We start from the raw sequence: 16,848 nt of genomic DNA on the forward strand, positions 1-16,848 counted from the left end.
GAGGGGCCATCAGACTGGACAGTGACCTGTATTGCCAGGGAGAAAGCGATAAGACTAACGGAAGGGCCCTAATACTGGAGTAGAAGCTATAATATTCAGGGGAGACTTGTAATATCGTACAGAGGACTGTCAAACCAAAGAGAAAGCTTTTAGACATGGGAGACAGCTCTAAATGAGGTGAAAAAAGAGAGAAAGAAAGAGCTAGCAATGAAGAGGTATAAGGTGTAATATCAGAGAAAGAGAAACAGAGACATTACTGATCCCAAGAACATTAGTATCAAATAATATAATGACAATCCCACTATGCCATCATCCCAACAATGATCAAAGGTTAACGAGAGATGGTTTGGCTTCCTATTACCTCTCAGTTTATAACCAACTGACAGCCCAATGGTACCTAGGGGCAGACCGAGAGCCAGAAGGCGGGTAGCCGTCCTCGGCACTGTCACCCCGGGCAGGTACCGGGGCGGGCTGCCCCAGAGGTGGTCGAAAGGTGCTGAGGGTGGTTAGTGAAGCCGGAAGGTGGGTAGGCTGTCCTGACTGCTGTCACCCTGGGCGGGTACCGGGGCGGACTGTCCTAGAGGTGGTCGAAAGGTGTGTCAGGGCGGACCGAGAACTGGAAGGGGCATGGGGTGGACCGAGAACCGGAAGGTGGGTAGGGGCGGGCTGCCTTAGAGTGGTCGGAAGGTGGGAGGGGCGGGGGCTTGCTGGGTCTGTATTGTCTGCACTTTTGTATGTAACGGTATTGTCTAATGTACAAATGTCATTGTCACTGTCTTGTCATATGTGGAACTGGGATTTGAGGTTTGTCCTCCTCTCCCTGTAAAATGGTTGAACGGTAGGGTTTGGGGCCTAGCTTTGCTGCTCCTCTCCCTTGTAAAATTGCTGTCTCTTGTGTACAGCTGTTAATGTTTTTTGTAAACTGTTTTGTAACTTGTTTAATAAAATAAAATATAACCAACTGACTAACCTTCTTGCTGCTCAGGGTTTCCTGGACTTCAGCCTCGAGTCTGGAAAGTTCCAGCAGATTGCTCTCCACCTCTGGAGGCATCAGATCCCTGGACTCGGAGTATTTCTCCTTCTCTTTACTGCTCAATGCCACCATGATCCGAAGACTCGACTGCACCTCTTCCTCGAGGATCTGGGATTTCCGGATCTCCTCCTGGACACCCTGGAGATTGACATCCAGGTTCAAGTCAGCACTGAGGTCTCCCTTCACCTGCTGCAGCCAATCCAGAGAGTGTTGGATTTCCGTCTGGAAGTCAATCGTTTGAACCAGTCTGCTCTCACACTCCATTATCCTGGCGCTGATGGTTCCTTGCGCTGACTGAAGCTCCTCTTTCCAAGCTTGAAGCTGCTGGCTCCTTGCCTCGCGGGCCCCAGTGTCCAGCTCCGGTGAAAACTGCTCCACTTGCTCGATCAGCCCCTTCAGGAGGGAGCTGACCTCCTGCACGGTCCCCGCCAGAGCGTGGTAGTTCTTCAGCCTCTCCTCCACTGACAGGGTTTCCTCGTTGACCCGGACGAGCTCTTCGGCCAGGGCGCGAAGCCGGGCCTCCAGCCTGAGCGAGCAGGCCTCGTGTTCCCGGTAGGCCTCGGCGGTGTCTCCCAGCAGCGCCAGCTGCCGCTCAGCCTGTCGCCTCAGGCGGCTGTGGAGGCCGGACAGACCCGCCACCTCATCGGGCATCCAGGGCTGGCCGGAGCTCCGGAAGGTCTCCTTCCTCTGGTTCAGGTCATCCACTGCCTTGCCCAGGCCCGTCACCTCATCGAGGAGGGCCCGGCAGTCACTGCAGGCTGACTGGGCCTCCTCCGACGAGAGGCTGAGGCGGGCCTTGCTCACCCGGACTAGCTGCTCCTCCAGCTCACCCAGGGCCTTGCCAGTCAGGCTGACCAGCGAGGCGTACTCCTGGCGGGCCGCCATGGCCTCCTGGATCTTCTCGGACTTCTCCTTGGCCAGGCCGACGATGCTGTTGAACTGGCGGGGCAGGGCGTTCAGCTTCTCGTCCAGGAAGGAGTGGTCGGCCTCGCTGAGGGAGGGCAGCAGCTCACGGCCGGCTCTCTGCACCAGCAGCAGGAGGTTCTCGTGCTCGGCGGACTGTTCCAGAACCTGCCGGTACCTGGCGAGCTGCGAGGACAGCTCCGCGTCGCCGCCCATCAGGCTGACCTGCGGGAAGGTCACCACGTCGGCCTGCTTCATCCACTGGCACACCCGGTCCAGGTCAGCCTTGAAGTACTTCCTGGAGAGCAGCACCTTCTCCAGTTCCTGCAGCCGCTGGGCGCCCTCCTGCAAGGCCGAGTCGTAGGTGGCCTGCAGCTCCTGGAGCTGGGCCATGATCTCGGACGTCTCCTCCTCCGTCGCCTCCTTGGCCAGCTCCCTGCCCTGAGCCCACAGAGCCGCCACGTCCGTCTGGTACTCCTTCAGGCGGCTGCCGACGCTCTTGCAGCTGCGGATCTGCTTGCCCACCTCAGCCGGCATGAGGGCCGCAGGCTCCTTGGAGGTGGCCACCAACCGGTTCTGCTGGACCCAGCTGCTGGCCAGGCCGACGGCCATGAGGAACTGGGTGCGGTCCGACAGGGCCTGGCTCAGGTACTTCCTGCGCTGGCCCACCGCCTCGTGCAGGGAGCCCATCCTCCCGTGCAGCGCACTCAGGGCCCTCTGCAGCTGCTGCCTCTCGTCCAGGCCCAGCTGGGCCAAGATCCTCTCGGCCTCCTCCGTCAGCGCCCCGTGGGCCAGCTCCTGCGACTCCAGCTCGTTGCAGACGGCGATGTGGTCCGGCAGCAGGGTCTGGGCCAGCTCGGCCGGCGGGCTGCACCTCAGGGCTTCGCCGAAGAGCTGGGCCTGCGCTTCGGCCCACTCCAGCAGGTCGTCCAGCCGGGCCTGGCACTGGCTCAGCTCCTCCAGGACCCGGGCGGACAGCTGGATCTTCTTCTCGATCAGCCCCTCCAGCTGCACCCACTGTCTCTCCAGGTGACTGCTCTGCTCCTTGATCAGCTCCTTGTCTTCGGGGTCCAGGCGGTCCATCAGCATCTGCTTCTGCTCCTTCAGGTCGTCCAGGACAAACCTCTGGGCCTGCACCTCACCGGCCAGCTTCCTCAGAGCTTCCAAATGCTCGGCCGTGCTCTCGGCATCGGTCCTGCCAGAAAGAAAACATCATCCTGGGTGAGAACGTGCGAAAGGAACACAGGAAACAGCCATTCGGCCCATTGAGCCAGTCAAAGTCATGCTCTGTCATCTCAATGCTACACTCGTCCTCTGCCCCCACACCCCTTGATGCATTTAGCATTGAGACGGTCACTTCCTTCTCTCACAACTTAACCTCCACGGCCTCCTGTGGTTAAGAATTCAGTAGGTTTATTAGCCACTAAGTGGAGACATTCTTCCTCAACCCAACCCAAAATGGCCTGCTCTGAACCCTGACCCTGAGACCCCTTGGTCTACAGAGCCCCTCTGAAGCAGACTGACCCAGCTCTGTCAGGATCTGATACACTTCAATGTGCATCTCCCCCTCATTCTTCTGAACTGTGGTAGGTAAGAGGCCCAATTGACCCCACTCTCCCATGTACAGCAATCCCAGGGATCAGATTGGTGATTGGAAAGCTCAGCCGGTCAGGAAACACATCCGAGGAGCAGGAGAATTGACAGGAATTATGAAGAGCCTATGCTCAATTCTCCAGCTCCTCGGATGCTGCCTGACCTGCTGTGCTTTTCCAGCACCACACTCTCGACTCTGATCCGCAGCATCTGCAGTCCTCACTTTCTCCCAGTTAATTGCAGAGATCAGTCCCGAGAAACAGTGATGATGGTACCTCCCGGGATATCTCTGTGTCCCGGGATCATGTTTCACAGCGGGATCTCTTTGCCTTCCTGGAGCAGCTGCTGTGACTCCCAAATGATGGGTTAGATCTCTCGGGGCTGAGGGAAGGGGGTTAGGTAAGCAAGAGCTGGCAATAGGAACATGTCACAAACCTCTCTCACGGCAAGTGGACAGACCCTGTCACGTCAGGGACAGGGCTGCTACAGGTACACAGAGAGATACCACGCAGACAACAGTCAGACAGACTGACTGAGAGAGAGACTGAAAGAAACAGATGACCGGGCAGAGCAATGCACTGCAGAGAAAAGGACAAAGCAGCATTTACATAGCACCAGACCTGTCCGCAGCAGAGCTCAAAACATTTCATCGAGCACCATTTTGAAGTGGAATCAACCCTGCCCTTTTCTTTCCCTTTGCGGGGATAACATCAGGCAAGCTATGCACAGCAAGATCCCACAGATGTAAATGAAATAAATTAAGGGATATCGACAGAGACGGTGAGTCCATCTCTCATTCACACACACATATACACACTCTCTGACTCTATCTCTCTCTCTCTTACACACACACAGTCTCTCTGTCTCTATCTCTCTCACACACACACAGTCTCTCTGTCTCTATCTCTCTCTTACACACACACACAGTCTCTCTGTCTCTACCTCTCTCTCTCACACACATATACACACTCTCTGTCTCTATCTCTCTCTCTCACACACAGTCTCTCTGTTTCTATCTCTCTCTCTCACACACACAGTCTCTCTGTCTCTATCTCTCTCACACACATATACACACTCTGTCTCTCTCTTACACACACAGTCTATCTGTCTCTATCTCTCTCTCTCACACACACAGTCTCTCTATCTCTCTCTTACACACACAGTCTCTCTGTCTCTATCTCTCTCTCTCTTACACAGTCTCTCTGTCTCTACCTCTCTCTTTCACACACACACAGTCTCTCTGTCTCTCTCTCTCACACACACAGTCTCTCTAACTCACACACACACAGTCTCTCTGTCTCTATCTCTCTCTCTTACACACACAGTCTCTCTGTCTCTATCTCTCTCTCACACACAATCTCTCTGTCTCTATCTCTCACACACATACACACACAGTCTCTCTGTCTCTATCTCTCACACACACAGTCTCTCTATCTCTCTCTCACACAGTCTCTCTATCTCTATCTCTCTCACACACGTACACACAGTCTCTCTATCTATCCCTCTCTCTCACACACACACAGTCTCTCTGTTTCTATCTCTCTCTCACACACACAGTCTCTGTCTCTATCTCTCTCACACACATACACAATCTCTCTCTCTCACACGCACACACACAGTCTCTCTGTCTCTATCTCTCTCTCACACACACAGTCTCTCTGTCTCTATCTCTCACACACATACACACAATCTCTGTCTCTATCTCTCTCTCTCTCACACACACACAGTTTCTCTGTCTCTATCTCTCCCTCTCTCTCACATACACACAGTCGCTCTGTCTCTATCTCTCTCTCTCACACACACACTGTCTCTGTCTCTATCTCTCTCTCACACACAGTCTCTCTGTCTCTACCTCTCTCTCACACACACAATCTCTCTGTCTCTACTTCTCTCTCTCTCATACACACACAGTCTCTGTCTCTATCACTCTTTCTCACACACATACACACACAGTCTCTCTGTCTCTATTTCTCTCACACACACAGTCTCTCTATCTCTGTCTCACACAGTCTCTCTATCTCTACCTCTCTCACACACGTACACAGTCTCTCTGTATCTATCCCTCTCTATCTCACACACACAGTCTCTCTGTTTCTATCTCTCTCTCTCTCACACACACACAGTTTCTTTCTCACACACACACACACAGTCTCTCTGTCTCTATCTCTCTCACACACACATACACACAGTCTCTCTGTATCTATCCCTCTCTCTCTCACACACACAGTCTTTCTGTCTCTACATCTCTCTCTCTCATACACACACAGTCTCTGTCTCTATCACTCTTTCTCACACACACACAGAGTCTCTCTGTCTCTATCTCTCTCTCTCACACGCACAGTCTCTCTCTCTCTCTCACACACACACACACAGTCTCTCTGTCTCTATCCCTCTCTCTCTCACAGTCTCTGTCTCTATCTCTCTTTCACACACAGTCTCTCTGTCTCTATCGCTCTCTCGCACACACACACAGTCTCTCTGTCTCAATCTCTCTCTCTCACACACACAGCCTCTCAGTCTCTATATCTCTCTCTCTCACACACACAGTCTCTCTCTCTCACACACTCATACACAGCCTCTCTGTCTCTATATCTCTCTCTCACACTCTCACACACAGTCTCTCTGTCTCTATCTCTCTCACACACATACACAAAATCTCTCTGTCTCTATCTCTCTCTCTCACACGCACACTGTCTCTCTATCTCTATCTCTCTCTGTTTCTCACACACACTGTCTCCCTGTCTCTATCACTCTCTCTCACACACACACACACAGTCTCTCTGTCTCTATCTCTCTCACACATACACACACACAGTCTCTCTGTCTCTATCTCTCTCACACATACACACACACAGTCTCTCTGTCTCTATCTCTCTCCCTCACACACAGTCTCTCTCTCTCTCTCACACACAGTCTCTCTGTCTCTATCTCTCTCTCTCTCACACACACACAGTCTCTCTGTCTCTATCTCTCTCTCTCACACACACAGTCTCTCTGTCTCTATCGCTCTCTCTCACACACAGTCTCTCAGTCTCTATATCTCTCTCTCTCACACACACAGTCTCTCTCTCTCTCTTGCACACACTCACACACAGTCTCTCTGTCTCTATCCCTCTCTCTCTCACATACACACACACACTCTCTCTGTCTCTATCTCGCTCTCTCTCACACACACATACACACACACACACACTCTCTCTGTCTCTGTGTCTCTCTCTCTTACACATACACACACTCTCTCTGTCTCTGTGTCACACACACACACACACAATCTCTCTCTCTCTCTCTCTGTCTCTCTCATGCTCACCTTGCTAAGTTGTCCCACTCTTTTGTGAACTTGTCCAAAAGCACTTCCACAACGCTCACTCGGTCGTGGTAATCTCTGGCTCTCTGCTGGTCCTCCTCACTCAGAGAGAGAAGGGCATTGATCTGGTGACACAGCTCCAGCCACTGGTTACTCAGCTGCCCGATCTCGGAGTGTTCAGGTGACTCCTGACCCTCTGTCAGAGCACTGACCTTCTCTGTCAGGGCAGTGATGTTTGCCTGCCTGGACTGGAAATGACGACCCAGCTCCTAAACAGAAGAAATAACACCAGAGTCTCTTTCTCCAATGGAATAAAATGCCAGCGACTCATGAACTCCGAACGCGGCTGCTCAGTGTCGACGTGCCCTCATCAGGAAAAGCTCATTCAGGTCAAAGATGGGGGAAACTCATTTCAAACCACCGCTTATTTCCTTGGGACCAGAGCTAGACTTGTTCAGCCCTGTCTCCTTATTGCAAAGTGAGTCCAGATTTTGTGAATTTAATTTGAATGGAAGGTTATAGTTACAAGAATGGTATTGATCCCAGATAAAGACGATTGTTAGTCAGATCACATCAGGAGTGTGGCATTCATGTGGGGACCCCCATCGCACAGAGGACCATTCACCTTGGAGGGATCAGAGTGAAGATTCATCAGAACCTCGTGATTTAGGAGGACTAAAGTCCGACATTTAGAAAGCTAAGGGTGATCGAATCGAAGTGTGTAAAATCAATCCGGGCTTCGACAGGGTAGGTACTGCAAAACCTATTCTCCCCGGTACAGGGGTCCAGAAAAGTTGCGGGGTGTTACCTTAACAATGATGGTCAGACAGAATGGGAATTGGAAAGGGTAGTGGAAATCTTTCCCCCACAGTGCTGGGGATCCACGGGACCCAGCAGTAGTGGTATTGGTAATGTTTTGTTTGCTAACGGTATCAAACGATTATGAAGCGACAGTTGGGAGGTGGGTGAATGCAGCTGAGGTATAGGTTAGCCATGAAAGAATTGAATATTTAGATCATCAATATCTCTAATCCAACTGTTCAATCATGTTATAACACACATAAAGGGTGGGTGAGACTTGAACCCAGACCTTATAGCTCAGAGGTAGAGACATTATCACCGCACCACAGTAGCCTTAACAAAGATGTGCAGGTTAGGTGGATTGGCTATGGTATATTGTCCATAGTGTCCAGGGATGTGCAAGTTAGGTGGATTAGCCATGAGCAATGCAGGGTTACAGGGAGAGGGTGGGGGATGGATCTGGGTGGGATGCTCTTCAGAGGGTCGGTATGAATCCGATGGGCCGAATGGCCTGCTTCCACACTGCAGGGATTCTATGATTCTGTGATTTCCCGATCAGCACAAGCACGTTTTCTTACCTGCACCTGGGCCACCTGTTTCTGAGCGATTTTCAGCTCCAGTTCCGCGGGCCTCCTCTTCAGGCTGTGCAGCTGCTGCTCGGTCTCCAGGAAGCAGGCTCCTAGTTCGGCCTTCTGTCGCTTTACCTCCTCCCAGCCCAGGGCCAGTTCCTGCGACCTGACCAGCCGCTGCTCAATCTGCAACACACAACAGTCTGGCTTCACAGAGTGCACAGACACAGATGCAGCCACGCGAGGACCGCACCCACACCACGCACTGTCACACACACACACACACACACACACACACACACACACACACACACACACACACACACACACACACACACACACACACACACACACACACACACACACACACACACACACACACACACACACACACACACACACACACACCAGATGTAACCGTGAGGTGAGGTGCTCTCAGTAGCACACCCTTCTCTCAGGGTCGGGAGGTCCTGAGTTCAAGACCCCCTTCCTTGGGGTTGACTGCATAATCTGGACATTCTGATGCCAAGCCCTCACTGGGTCAAAACTCTGGAACTCCCTTCTTAACTGCACATTGATTGGGCTTATTCCCTGTGCATTGCAATGGTCAAAGAAGGCAGCTTAATACCACTTCCCCCCAGTCAGAGGCAATAAGAAATGGGCATTACCCAGACAGCACACAGCATGTGGGATGTTATAATTCCCAGTGACCCAGGGATGGAGGTCCTTGAACAGCACCCTTTTCCTATTGCACCTCTGCAGACCTGTACCACAAACAGCAACAGGGAGGACGCCCCAAACTATAGGTTAATGACTGCGTTCTCACCCCAACAATGGAGAAGGGTCATGTCTACTAGCTCCTTCCAGTTCTTAGCATACTCCTCAGTTCCTCTGAACCAAATCCCCAGCCCCTTCCGGTAACCTAACCTGAACTGACAGAAAGGAGGATGAAGGATAGTTCAGTACCCGAAAGAACGTAGTCTCGCTCTGATCTCAATCTACCTCGGCTTCCAAGGCCAGCTGGAACTGGGGATAGTTGCTATACAGTCTGCACATTGACAGCCAATCTGAGCAGTAAATGGTGACGTTACCCACGTACAGGAAAGCTTTGACCTGACTGTCTCCATTATTTAGGATCTACGCTGCATCCTTGTGAACGGATTCGGCAAAAAGTTCTACGTAACACAGGAACCGGACAAGACAGAGATGGCAGCCTTGCCAGACTCTGGAATGGAGTGAAAGGGTGGTCACTCAGCGCTCTTCTGGTGTTGGTGGAGAGCGCTTGCGGATTGAGCGAAAGTGAGGACTGCAGAAGCTGGAGATTAGAGTCGTGAGTGTGTTGCTGGAAAAGCACAGCAGGTCACTGGATAATTTTCTTCTGATCCTTTCTTCCTCATGTGTTTCTCAGAATACTTTTATGCCTCTTGCTCCCAGCAGTCCATCTGCTAGTGAGTTCTACGTTATTATCATTCCCATCATTATCAGGTGGCATTTTAGACAATGTCTGGGCTGCACTATTCTAAGACAGACATCTGACCAAGCTCTTAAGGTGTTCTAAAATAAATGCTCATTTGTGTAAAACGAGCTGCACAATTTCAAACACACCCAGAGGTCAGACCTCCTTCTTGATCATGACGTCAGCCCGACACAGCTTTCTGTGTCCATTCTCAGGAGTTAATCTTTTTTTTCCTTCCACAAAGGCTTTCTCTTTCAGTCCTATTCAGATTGATCAGTAACTATCTCACAATCATGGCTGCAGGGTTTCGACTCCTGCTCATTAGTCATCCTGAAGGAGTCTGAACAGTGTGGCGCTCCGTGTATATTTATATCTGCCTGCAGCAAGGTCAGCATTCTCTACCCTTCCACATTCTGACAAGACCTGTAAAGTTTTATGCAACTCAACGATAAATGAAGCCCCCTTTAAGTGCTGTTCTGCGCAATATAACCTCACCCATGGCTAATCAAAGGTGAGACTGAGGGAAATAACTGGACAGAGGGTGGTATCCCGTCACCAAGTCACCCTTTATTTACTTATGCACTGTGGCCAGCCAGCTCAGAGTCAGTTGCCTGAACTGAGGGGATTCTAAACATATACAGAGGAACCTTGATTCTCCAAATTTTGGATTATTCGAATGAGATTGCAAGGTCCCGATTACATCACCCAGCATCAACATTCGGCATTCAATTAACCGAATGAATACTCCCCGCCTGTGCCCTTCAGATAATCAAGGTTCCTTAAGAGCTTTTAGATTAGATTCCCTACAGCGTGGAAACAGGCCTTTTGTCCCAACAAGTCCCCACTGACCCTCCGAAGAGTAACACACCCAGACCCATTTCCCTCTGAATGATGCACCTAACACTATGGGCAATTTAGCATGGCCAATTCACCTGACCCTGCACATCTTTGGACTGCGGGAGGAAACTGGAGCACCCGGAGGAAACCCACGCAGACACGGGGAGAATGTGCAAACTCCACACAGTCAGTCAGTCACCCGAAGCTGGAATCGAACCCAGCTGTGAGGCAGCAGTGATAACCACTGAGCCGCCGTGCCACCCAAATCTCTGTATTTATTTTTTTACGCACAAAAACAAAAAAAAAAGGAGGGCAATGTTTCTACTCAGGAGAACTTTTCCCCACAGTACACTGGCTGTGGCCAGCGAGCTGCCTGAACTGAGGGGATTCAAAACCCATTTATATTTTTTTTCTTTTTTTTTCTTTTTTAGGGGAGGGTAGGGACTAAATCAAAATAGAGTTGGAGGGGGAAAAAAAACACATTTATATAAGTCAGCCAGGGCTTCCCTGATTGGGCCAGGTTAACAACCCCAATCAAAGAATTCACAATCAACAAGGTTCCAATCAGCAAGAAATTAATTTAGTTTTAAAGTATAAAGGATATGACAGATGATACAGACAATATTCAAGACTTGAACTGTCAATTACTGTATGTTACGGGTGTGAAAACGCAAAGTTTTTTTACGTAAATGAGAAAAGTTGATAACGTACAAGCCTCTTTACACACTTTGCAAAGAAGAGTTGTGGGTTCTTAGTAAGTTGGCAATGGGAAAGTACGTCTAGAAGCTTGGTGGTTTGGGAGCTGAAGAGGGCCAAATGTAGAGCTTACCGCTTGTTTGGTGTGTTGGATATCTGCAGCTGCTATCTTCACAGTGTCATCAGACAGGTCACACATCGAGCAAAGCAGTTCCAGGTAAGTACTGGCCTGCTCCTGTAGAGCCCGATAATGTTTCACCTGCAACAAGATGGAGCCTAGCGTTAGTAACACCTCCAAACATTCACACCTGTCCAGGTGCAATGCACCAGCAGTGACCGCAAAGTGAATACATCCAAAAGGAAGGGCTGAGGAAGGATGCCATGTAAACCAAATCACCGTCTATAAGCAGAAGTGTGAACACATTCATGTTGCATGGAGTTACCAGGACAGACAAGAAGTCTGTAAGGACTCTTAACAATATTTACAGATGCATCATAGAAAGCATTCTATCTGGATGCATCACGGCCTGGTATGACAACAGCTCTGCCCAGGACTGTAAGAAACTAGAGTTCTGAACAAAGCCCAGTCCGTCACACAACCCAACCTTCCACCCATTGACTCCATCTACACCTTTCACTGCCTCAGGAAGGCAGCCAACATCATCAAACACCCCTCCCACCCCGGTTATAATCTCTTTCAACCTCTTCCACCGGGCAAAAGACACAAAAGCTTAAACACAGGTACTGACAGGTTCACAAACAGCTTCTTCCGCGCTGATACAGACCTCCCAAATTTCAAATTTAACGTTTGTATCTCACTCTTTGTGCACCTTGGATTGTATTTCTTGTTCAGTTCTATTACCCGAATGCACTTTGTGTGGTGTACCTGCCTTTACCGCAGGCAAAACAAAACCTTTCACTGTGCCTAGGTATATGACAATAATAAATCAAATCAAATCAAAGTTCCAAAGAGATCACAGGAACAAAATGACCTGAAGTGCCTTTTGCACAAACCATTAAAGGTGGCAGGGCAGGTTGTGAATGTGATTAAAAAGGTATAAAAGATCTTTATTAATAGAGACAGAGTACTGAAGCAATGAGTCTATGAAGAACCTTTACAAGTTACTGCTCTGGCCTCAGGTCCAAAACTGGACACAGAACTTTCAAATTTGGGGAGAATTCAGAAAAGACTATCAAGACGGGGGATAATTGGGAAAAGCTGGCGCTGTTCTCCCGAGAAACGTTTGAGATGAGATTTAACTGAGGCGCTTCAGGTCTCGACTGAGTGGTACTCAGAATTAGACCCAATGGTCTGGCTGATTAATAAAGATCTATCCATAACTCCCTCGCTTTTGTCGCCTCTGTCTCCAGTTTTAGAGCATGCTCAAGTTCCAGCAGGTGGGTGTGTGGCTCTCTGATCTCGTGGGCAAAGTCAATCTCCGGACAGGGAGGAAGTCTGACCAAGACAGAAAGCAGACTCAGCTACCGCAGTTACAGGTGTGTTCAGTGCAAACAGAGATCTCCACACATTGCCCTGTCACACTGCGAACTCCTTCAGCCCATTCCTGTCAGGGTTACATAGTGACTGAAGCTGCTTAACTGACTTATCCATCTACTGTGAACATTCACCATTCACAAGAATGTTATCTCTGAAGTTGAAATAGTGTTGAAGACTAGTTTTAGGAACAAGAGTAGGCCATTCAGTCCCTCTAATCCATTCCATTGGATTCATCTTGGCTGATCTGTATTGTAATCCCACTGTGGGAGGTTGGCGTCTGGTAGCAATGTCCCTGGACTAGTAACCCAGAATCTCAGGCCAAAGCCCTGGGGATATAAATTCAAATCTCAAACATGACAGGTGGTGAAGTTTGAATTCAATTAAATCCAGGATAAAGAGCTGACCTAACTGTAGATTGCCATTAAAACCCCACCTACCTCACTAACGTCCTTTAGGGGAGGAAATCTGTCATCCTTACCTGGTCTGACCTACACATGGCTGCAGACCCATAGCTTCTGTCACTTGGGGTAATTAGGAATGGCCTAGTCTGCACCACCCACATAAGGAAAAAGCCCTAGATACCTCTCTCCCTGCCTCCTGAGCTGCTGTCAGGATATGGCTTGTGAGTTTGCATGTACCTGTTCCCTCCCTGTGGGGGAACACTTCAGTGGTCCAGGACATTCGACCTCGGACCTTTGGGTGACCATCCTCCAAGGCGGACTTCGGGACAGGCAGCAGCGAAAGGTGGCTGAGCAGAGGCTGATAGCTAAGTTTGGTACCCATAGGGAGGGCCTCAACCGGGACCTTGGGTTCATGTCACATTACAGGTGATCACCATTGCACTATACACACACACAGATACTCCTACACACACACACTCTCACACACACACAGGCATTCCTATACACACATACACACGGACACACATACACACAGACGCGCACACAGACACCCACACACGCCCTTACAGACACACACACTCACACATGGACCCCCTCACAGACTTAAGACATTCTGCAGTCACTACACACACACATACACTTTCTCACACTCACAACCCCCAACCCAGACAGACACACACACACAGACAAAGACCCACATATACACATATATTTTGTGGGATGAATTTGTACTTTCAGAGTTACATTGTACTTTGCTCAAAAACTGCATGAATTTATGTAAAACTCCGTTATCTCACTTTTTAGATTAGAATCAATCTAAACGTCATGGCATAGACAGAGAACACAGGGGGCTAACACCTTCAACATATTGTCTAGCTATCACCATTGTTAACAGCTAACCCGAGAATGCAACTTTTTAAAAAAAGGTTTTGTGATTTACACATGAAAGAAGTGAAACTATCACTGTATTCTAACAGATGAAAGTCTTAACAGACAATCAATTTTTCAATGCATAATTTCAGTTACACCACACTGTCAATTTTTGCTATAAATTCTGTGTTAGGATTGAACCCTCCACAATCACCTGATGAAGGAGCGTCGCTCCGAAAGCTAGTGCTTCCAATTAAACCTGTTGGACTATAACCTGGTGTTGTGTGATGTTTAACTTTGCATTGTTACCTGTTTGAGTGATTTCCGTGGGCTGGTGGGCGGGTGGTCTCGGGGCTTCAGTTCCTGCTGCACAGAATGGAGCCAGGCCTGACATTGCTGCAGGGTGTCCTGGTGACTGACGTGCTTCTGTAGCTCACGTTCCAGACTCTGGTACAGCTGGGGAGGAACGAGTCAGACAGAATCAGCAAAAGGTGCAGGTTCAACCCGCCACTGGTTCCAGCTTTCATAGAATCCCGACAGTGGGGGAGCAGGCCATTCAGCCCATCGAGTCCTTCCGAAGAGCATCCCACCCAGACCAACCCCCCAACCCTATCTCTGCGTTTCCCACAGCTGAGCCACCTAGCCTGCGCATCCCTAGACACTATGGGCAATTTCCCATGGCCAATTCACCTGACCCGCACATCTTTGGACTGTAAGAGGAAACCGGAGCACCCAGAGGAAACCCAAGCAGACACGGGGAGAACGCACAAACTCCACACAGTCAGTCGTCCAATGACAGACTCAAACCTGGGTCCCTGGCGCTGTGAGGCAGCTGTGCTAATCACTGAGCCACCGTGCTACCACCCATTGTATACACCACATCACCTGGCCTTTGCAAAGCAGGATGGGAAAATGTCAAGGATTTGTCCGACCAAGTCTCTATGCGGACGCCGGCTCACCATGATGGAGGGGTGGGAAAGCAGTCGGCATGCTCATTGCCAATCGAGCTCGCTCCTTCAGACTGCATTGGAAGGAGGCAGGGCAGGTGGTGAGGAAACGCCCATCCTCACCCAACACCAGGCAGCAGCGCTGGGAACACACAGGCCCGTGACCAGCCTCACCCGGGGCAGCAGGCCACGGGGAGGGATTGACCCCAGGGATGGCACAGGTAGGAATTCATTGCTCCTCCGTCTGGGAAACATCGAGCGGCCCGAGATGGGAAATCCGCTCCCCGGGTCAAAACGCAAGGGCAGGAGGCTTTGGGGTGGCCTCTTGTATCCCAACAACTCATGAAGCCCGGCGTCCTCATTAGTTTAGTTGGCAGCTGAAGCCTGGCCCAGAGGGCACTGGGATCTTCGACGTGTCTATGTAAATACTGCAGGTTTCCACAGTTCAACAAAGGAAAGAATACCATTCAGGCAGACGTCGGTGTCAAGGAGATAGATGTAGCTCACTGGGGTTAGAAAGTGCCTGGTTTGCGCCTCTCTGACTCAGAAAGAGACTAGAACCTGCTCAATCCAGCTGTGAGTATGATGAACGTTCCTTACTCTCTGAGCTGTGCTACAGATGGCAGAGTAACTGTCCCGGATTCCCTGCAGGTGGCCTTGGACTTGATGCTTAAACTTTCCTTGGAGTCCCTCTGAGCAGTTGGCAACCAGGCTGTCCCCTTTGCTTCTCAGGCTCGCCAAAGCGTGTTCAAAGCCTGCTATCTCCTCCATGATAGGCTGTCAGGGCAGAAGAAAATCGGGAGGTCACATTAGGTCACCGTGCAGACATCACGCTCAGTGCAACGCTAGTTGAGAATACGTTTGGGAACATGGGAACGGGGGGAGGCCACTCAGCCCTCTAGCCCGTATTGCCATTTAGTCAGGTCATGGTGGATCTATGCCTTAATTTCCACCTCACAGTGTTTGTTCCGTCACCCCCGGCTACTGTTGCAAGCAAATATCTATCAACCACAGTTCTGGAAATTTCCACTGGCCCCCAGCCTTACCACCGTTTTGAGGGTGCAGAATCCAGATTTTCCCTCACCTTTATGTGAAGGAACATTTCCTGACATAGCTGTTCAGCTGTAGCTCTCACTGAATGGCCATCCATCTCTACCTGAGGAAATAGTTTTCCTCTGTCCACCTGATAAATTCCTGTAAGCGTTCCAAACACCTCAACTGGGTTGGAGGGTTTGGACTATAGGGAGAGGCTGAACAGGCTGGGGCTGTTTTCCCTGGAGCGTCGGAGGCTGAGGGGTGACCTTATAGAGGTTGATAAAATCATGAGGGGCATGGATAGGGTAAATAATCAAGGTATTTTCCCTGGGGTGGGGGAATCCAGAACTAGACGGCATAGGTTTAGGCTGAGAGGGGAAAGATATAAAAGGGACCTAAGGGGCAACTTTTTCACGCAGAGGATGGTGCGTGTATGGAATGAACTGCCAGAGGAAGTGGTGGAGGCTGGTACAATTACAATATTCAAAAGGTGTATGGATGGGTATATGAATAGGGAGGGTTTAGCGGGATATGGGCCAAGTGCTGGCAAATAGGACTAGATTAGGTTAGGATATCTAGTCAGCATGGACAGGTTGGACCGAAGGGTCTGTTTCCATGCTGTATGTCTCTATGACTCTAAACCTGTTGTTCCTTCAGCCTCTGTACCAGCCATTTCTTTACATCGTTAAATCTCACGATGGGTTCTTTCAGCCCCACCAGCACTCTGGTGAATCTGCATCACATTCACTCCAAAACCAACACTTGAAGCAAAGTGGAGAGCTCTCCTTGTCTGGAGAGTTAGCTCAGGGTTTCTGCAATGGGCCGAACAACCCCACCACCGACTGAAATGAGAGTCCTGAGGATGCCAATGTTCATAAGGTCAAACGAGGAGGACATGACATTGG

At 50.1% G+C, this 16,848-nt stretch overlaps 1 protein-coding gene across 15 annotated transcripts in view; it reads right to left on the reverse strand.

Moving 5' to 3' along the window:
• The window catches only part of syne1b (spectrin repeat containing, nuclear envelope 1b), a 629,476-nt gene that overhangs the window by 300,432 nt on the left and 312,196 nt on the right, over positions 1–16,848 (reverse strand). For all 15 annotated transcript variants that reach the window (XM_087991586.1, XM_087991587.1, XM_087991592.1 and 12 more), the window contains 6 exons: positions 15,509–15,685; positions 14,271–14,417; positions 11,326–11,451; positions 8,213–8,389; positions 6,837–7,102; positions 971–3,131 (listed from right to left, as the gene is read on the reverse strand). In XM_087991586.1, coding sequence (XP_087847712.1) covers positions 971–3,131; positions 6,837–7,102; positions 8,213–8,389; positions 11,326–11,451; positions 14,271–14,417; positions 15,509–15,685 — 3,054 coding nt within the window. The remainder of the gene's footprint in view (positions 1–970; positions 3,132–6,836; positions 7,103–8,212; positions 8,390–11,325; positions 11,452–14,270; positions 14,418–15,508; positions 15,686–16,848) is intronic.

The sequence above is a fragment of the Chiloscyllium plagiosum genome, unplaced genomic scaffold, assembly GCF_037043375.1.
Source record: "Chiloscyllium plagiosum isolate Xiang-an unplaced genomic scaffold, Cpla_swu_hap1 HiC_scaffold_10, whole genome shotgun sequence".
NCBI classification, from domain to species: Eukaryota; Metazoa; Chordata; class Chondrichthyes; order Orectolobiformes; family Hemiscylliidae; genus Chiloscyllium; species Chiloscyllium plagiosum.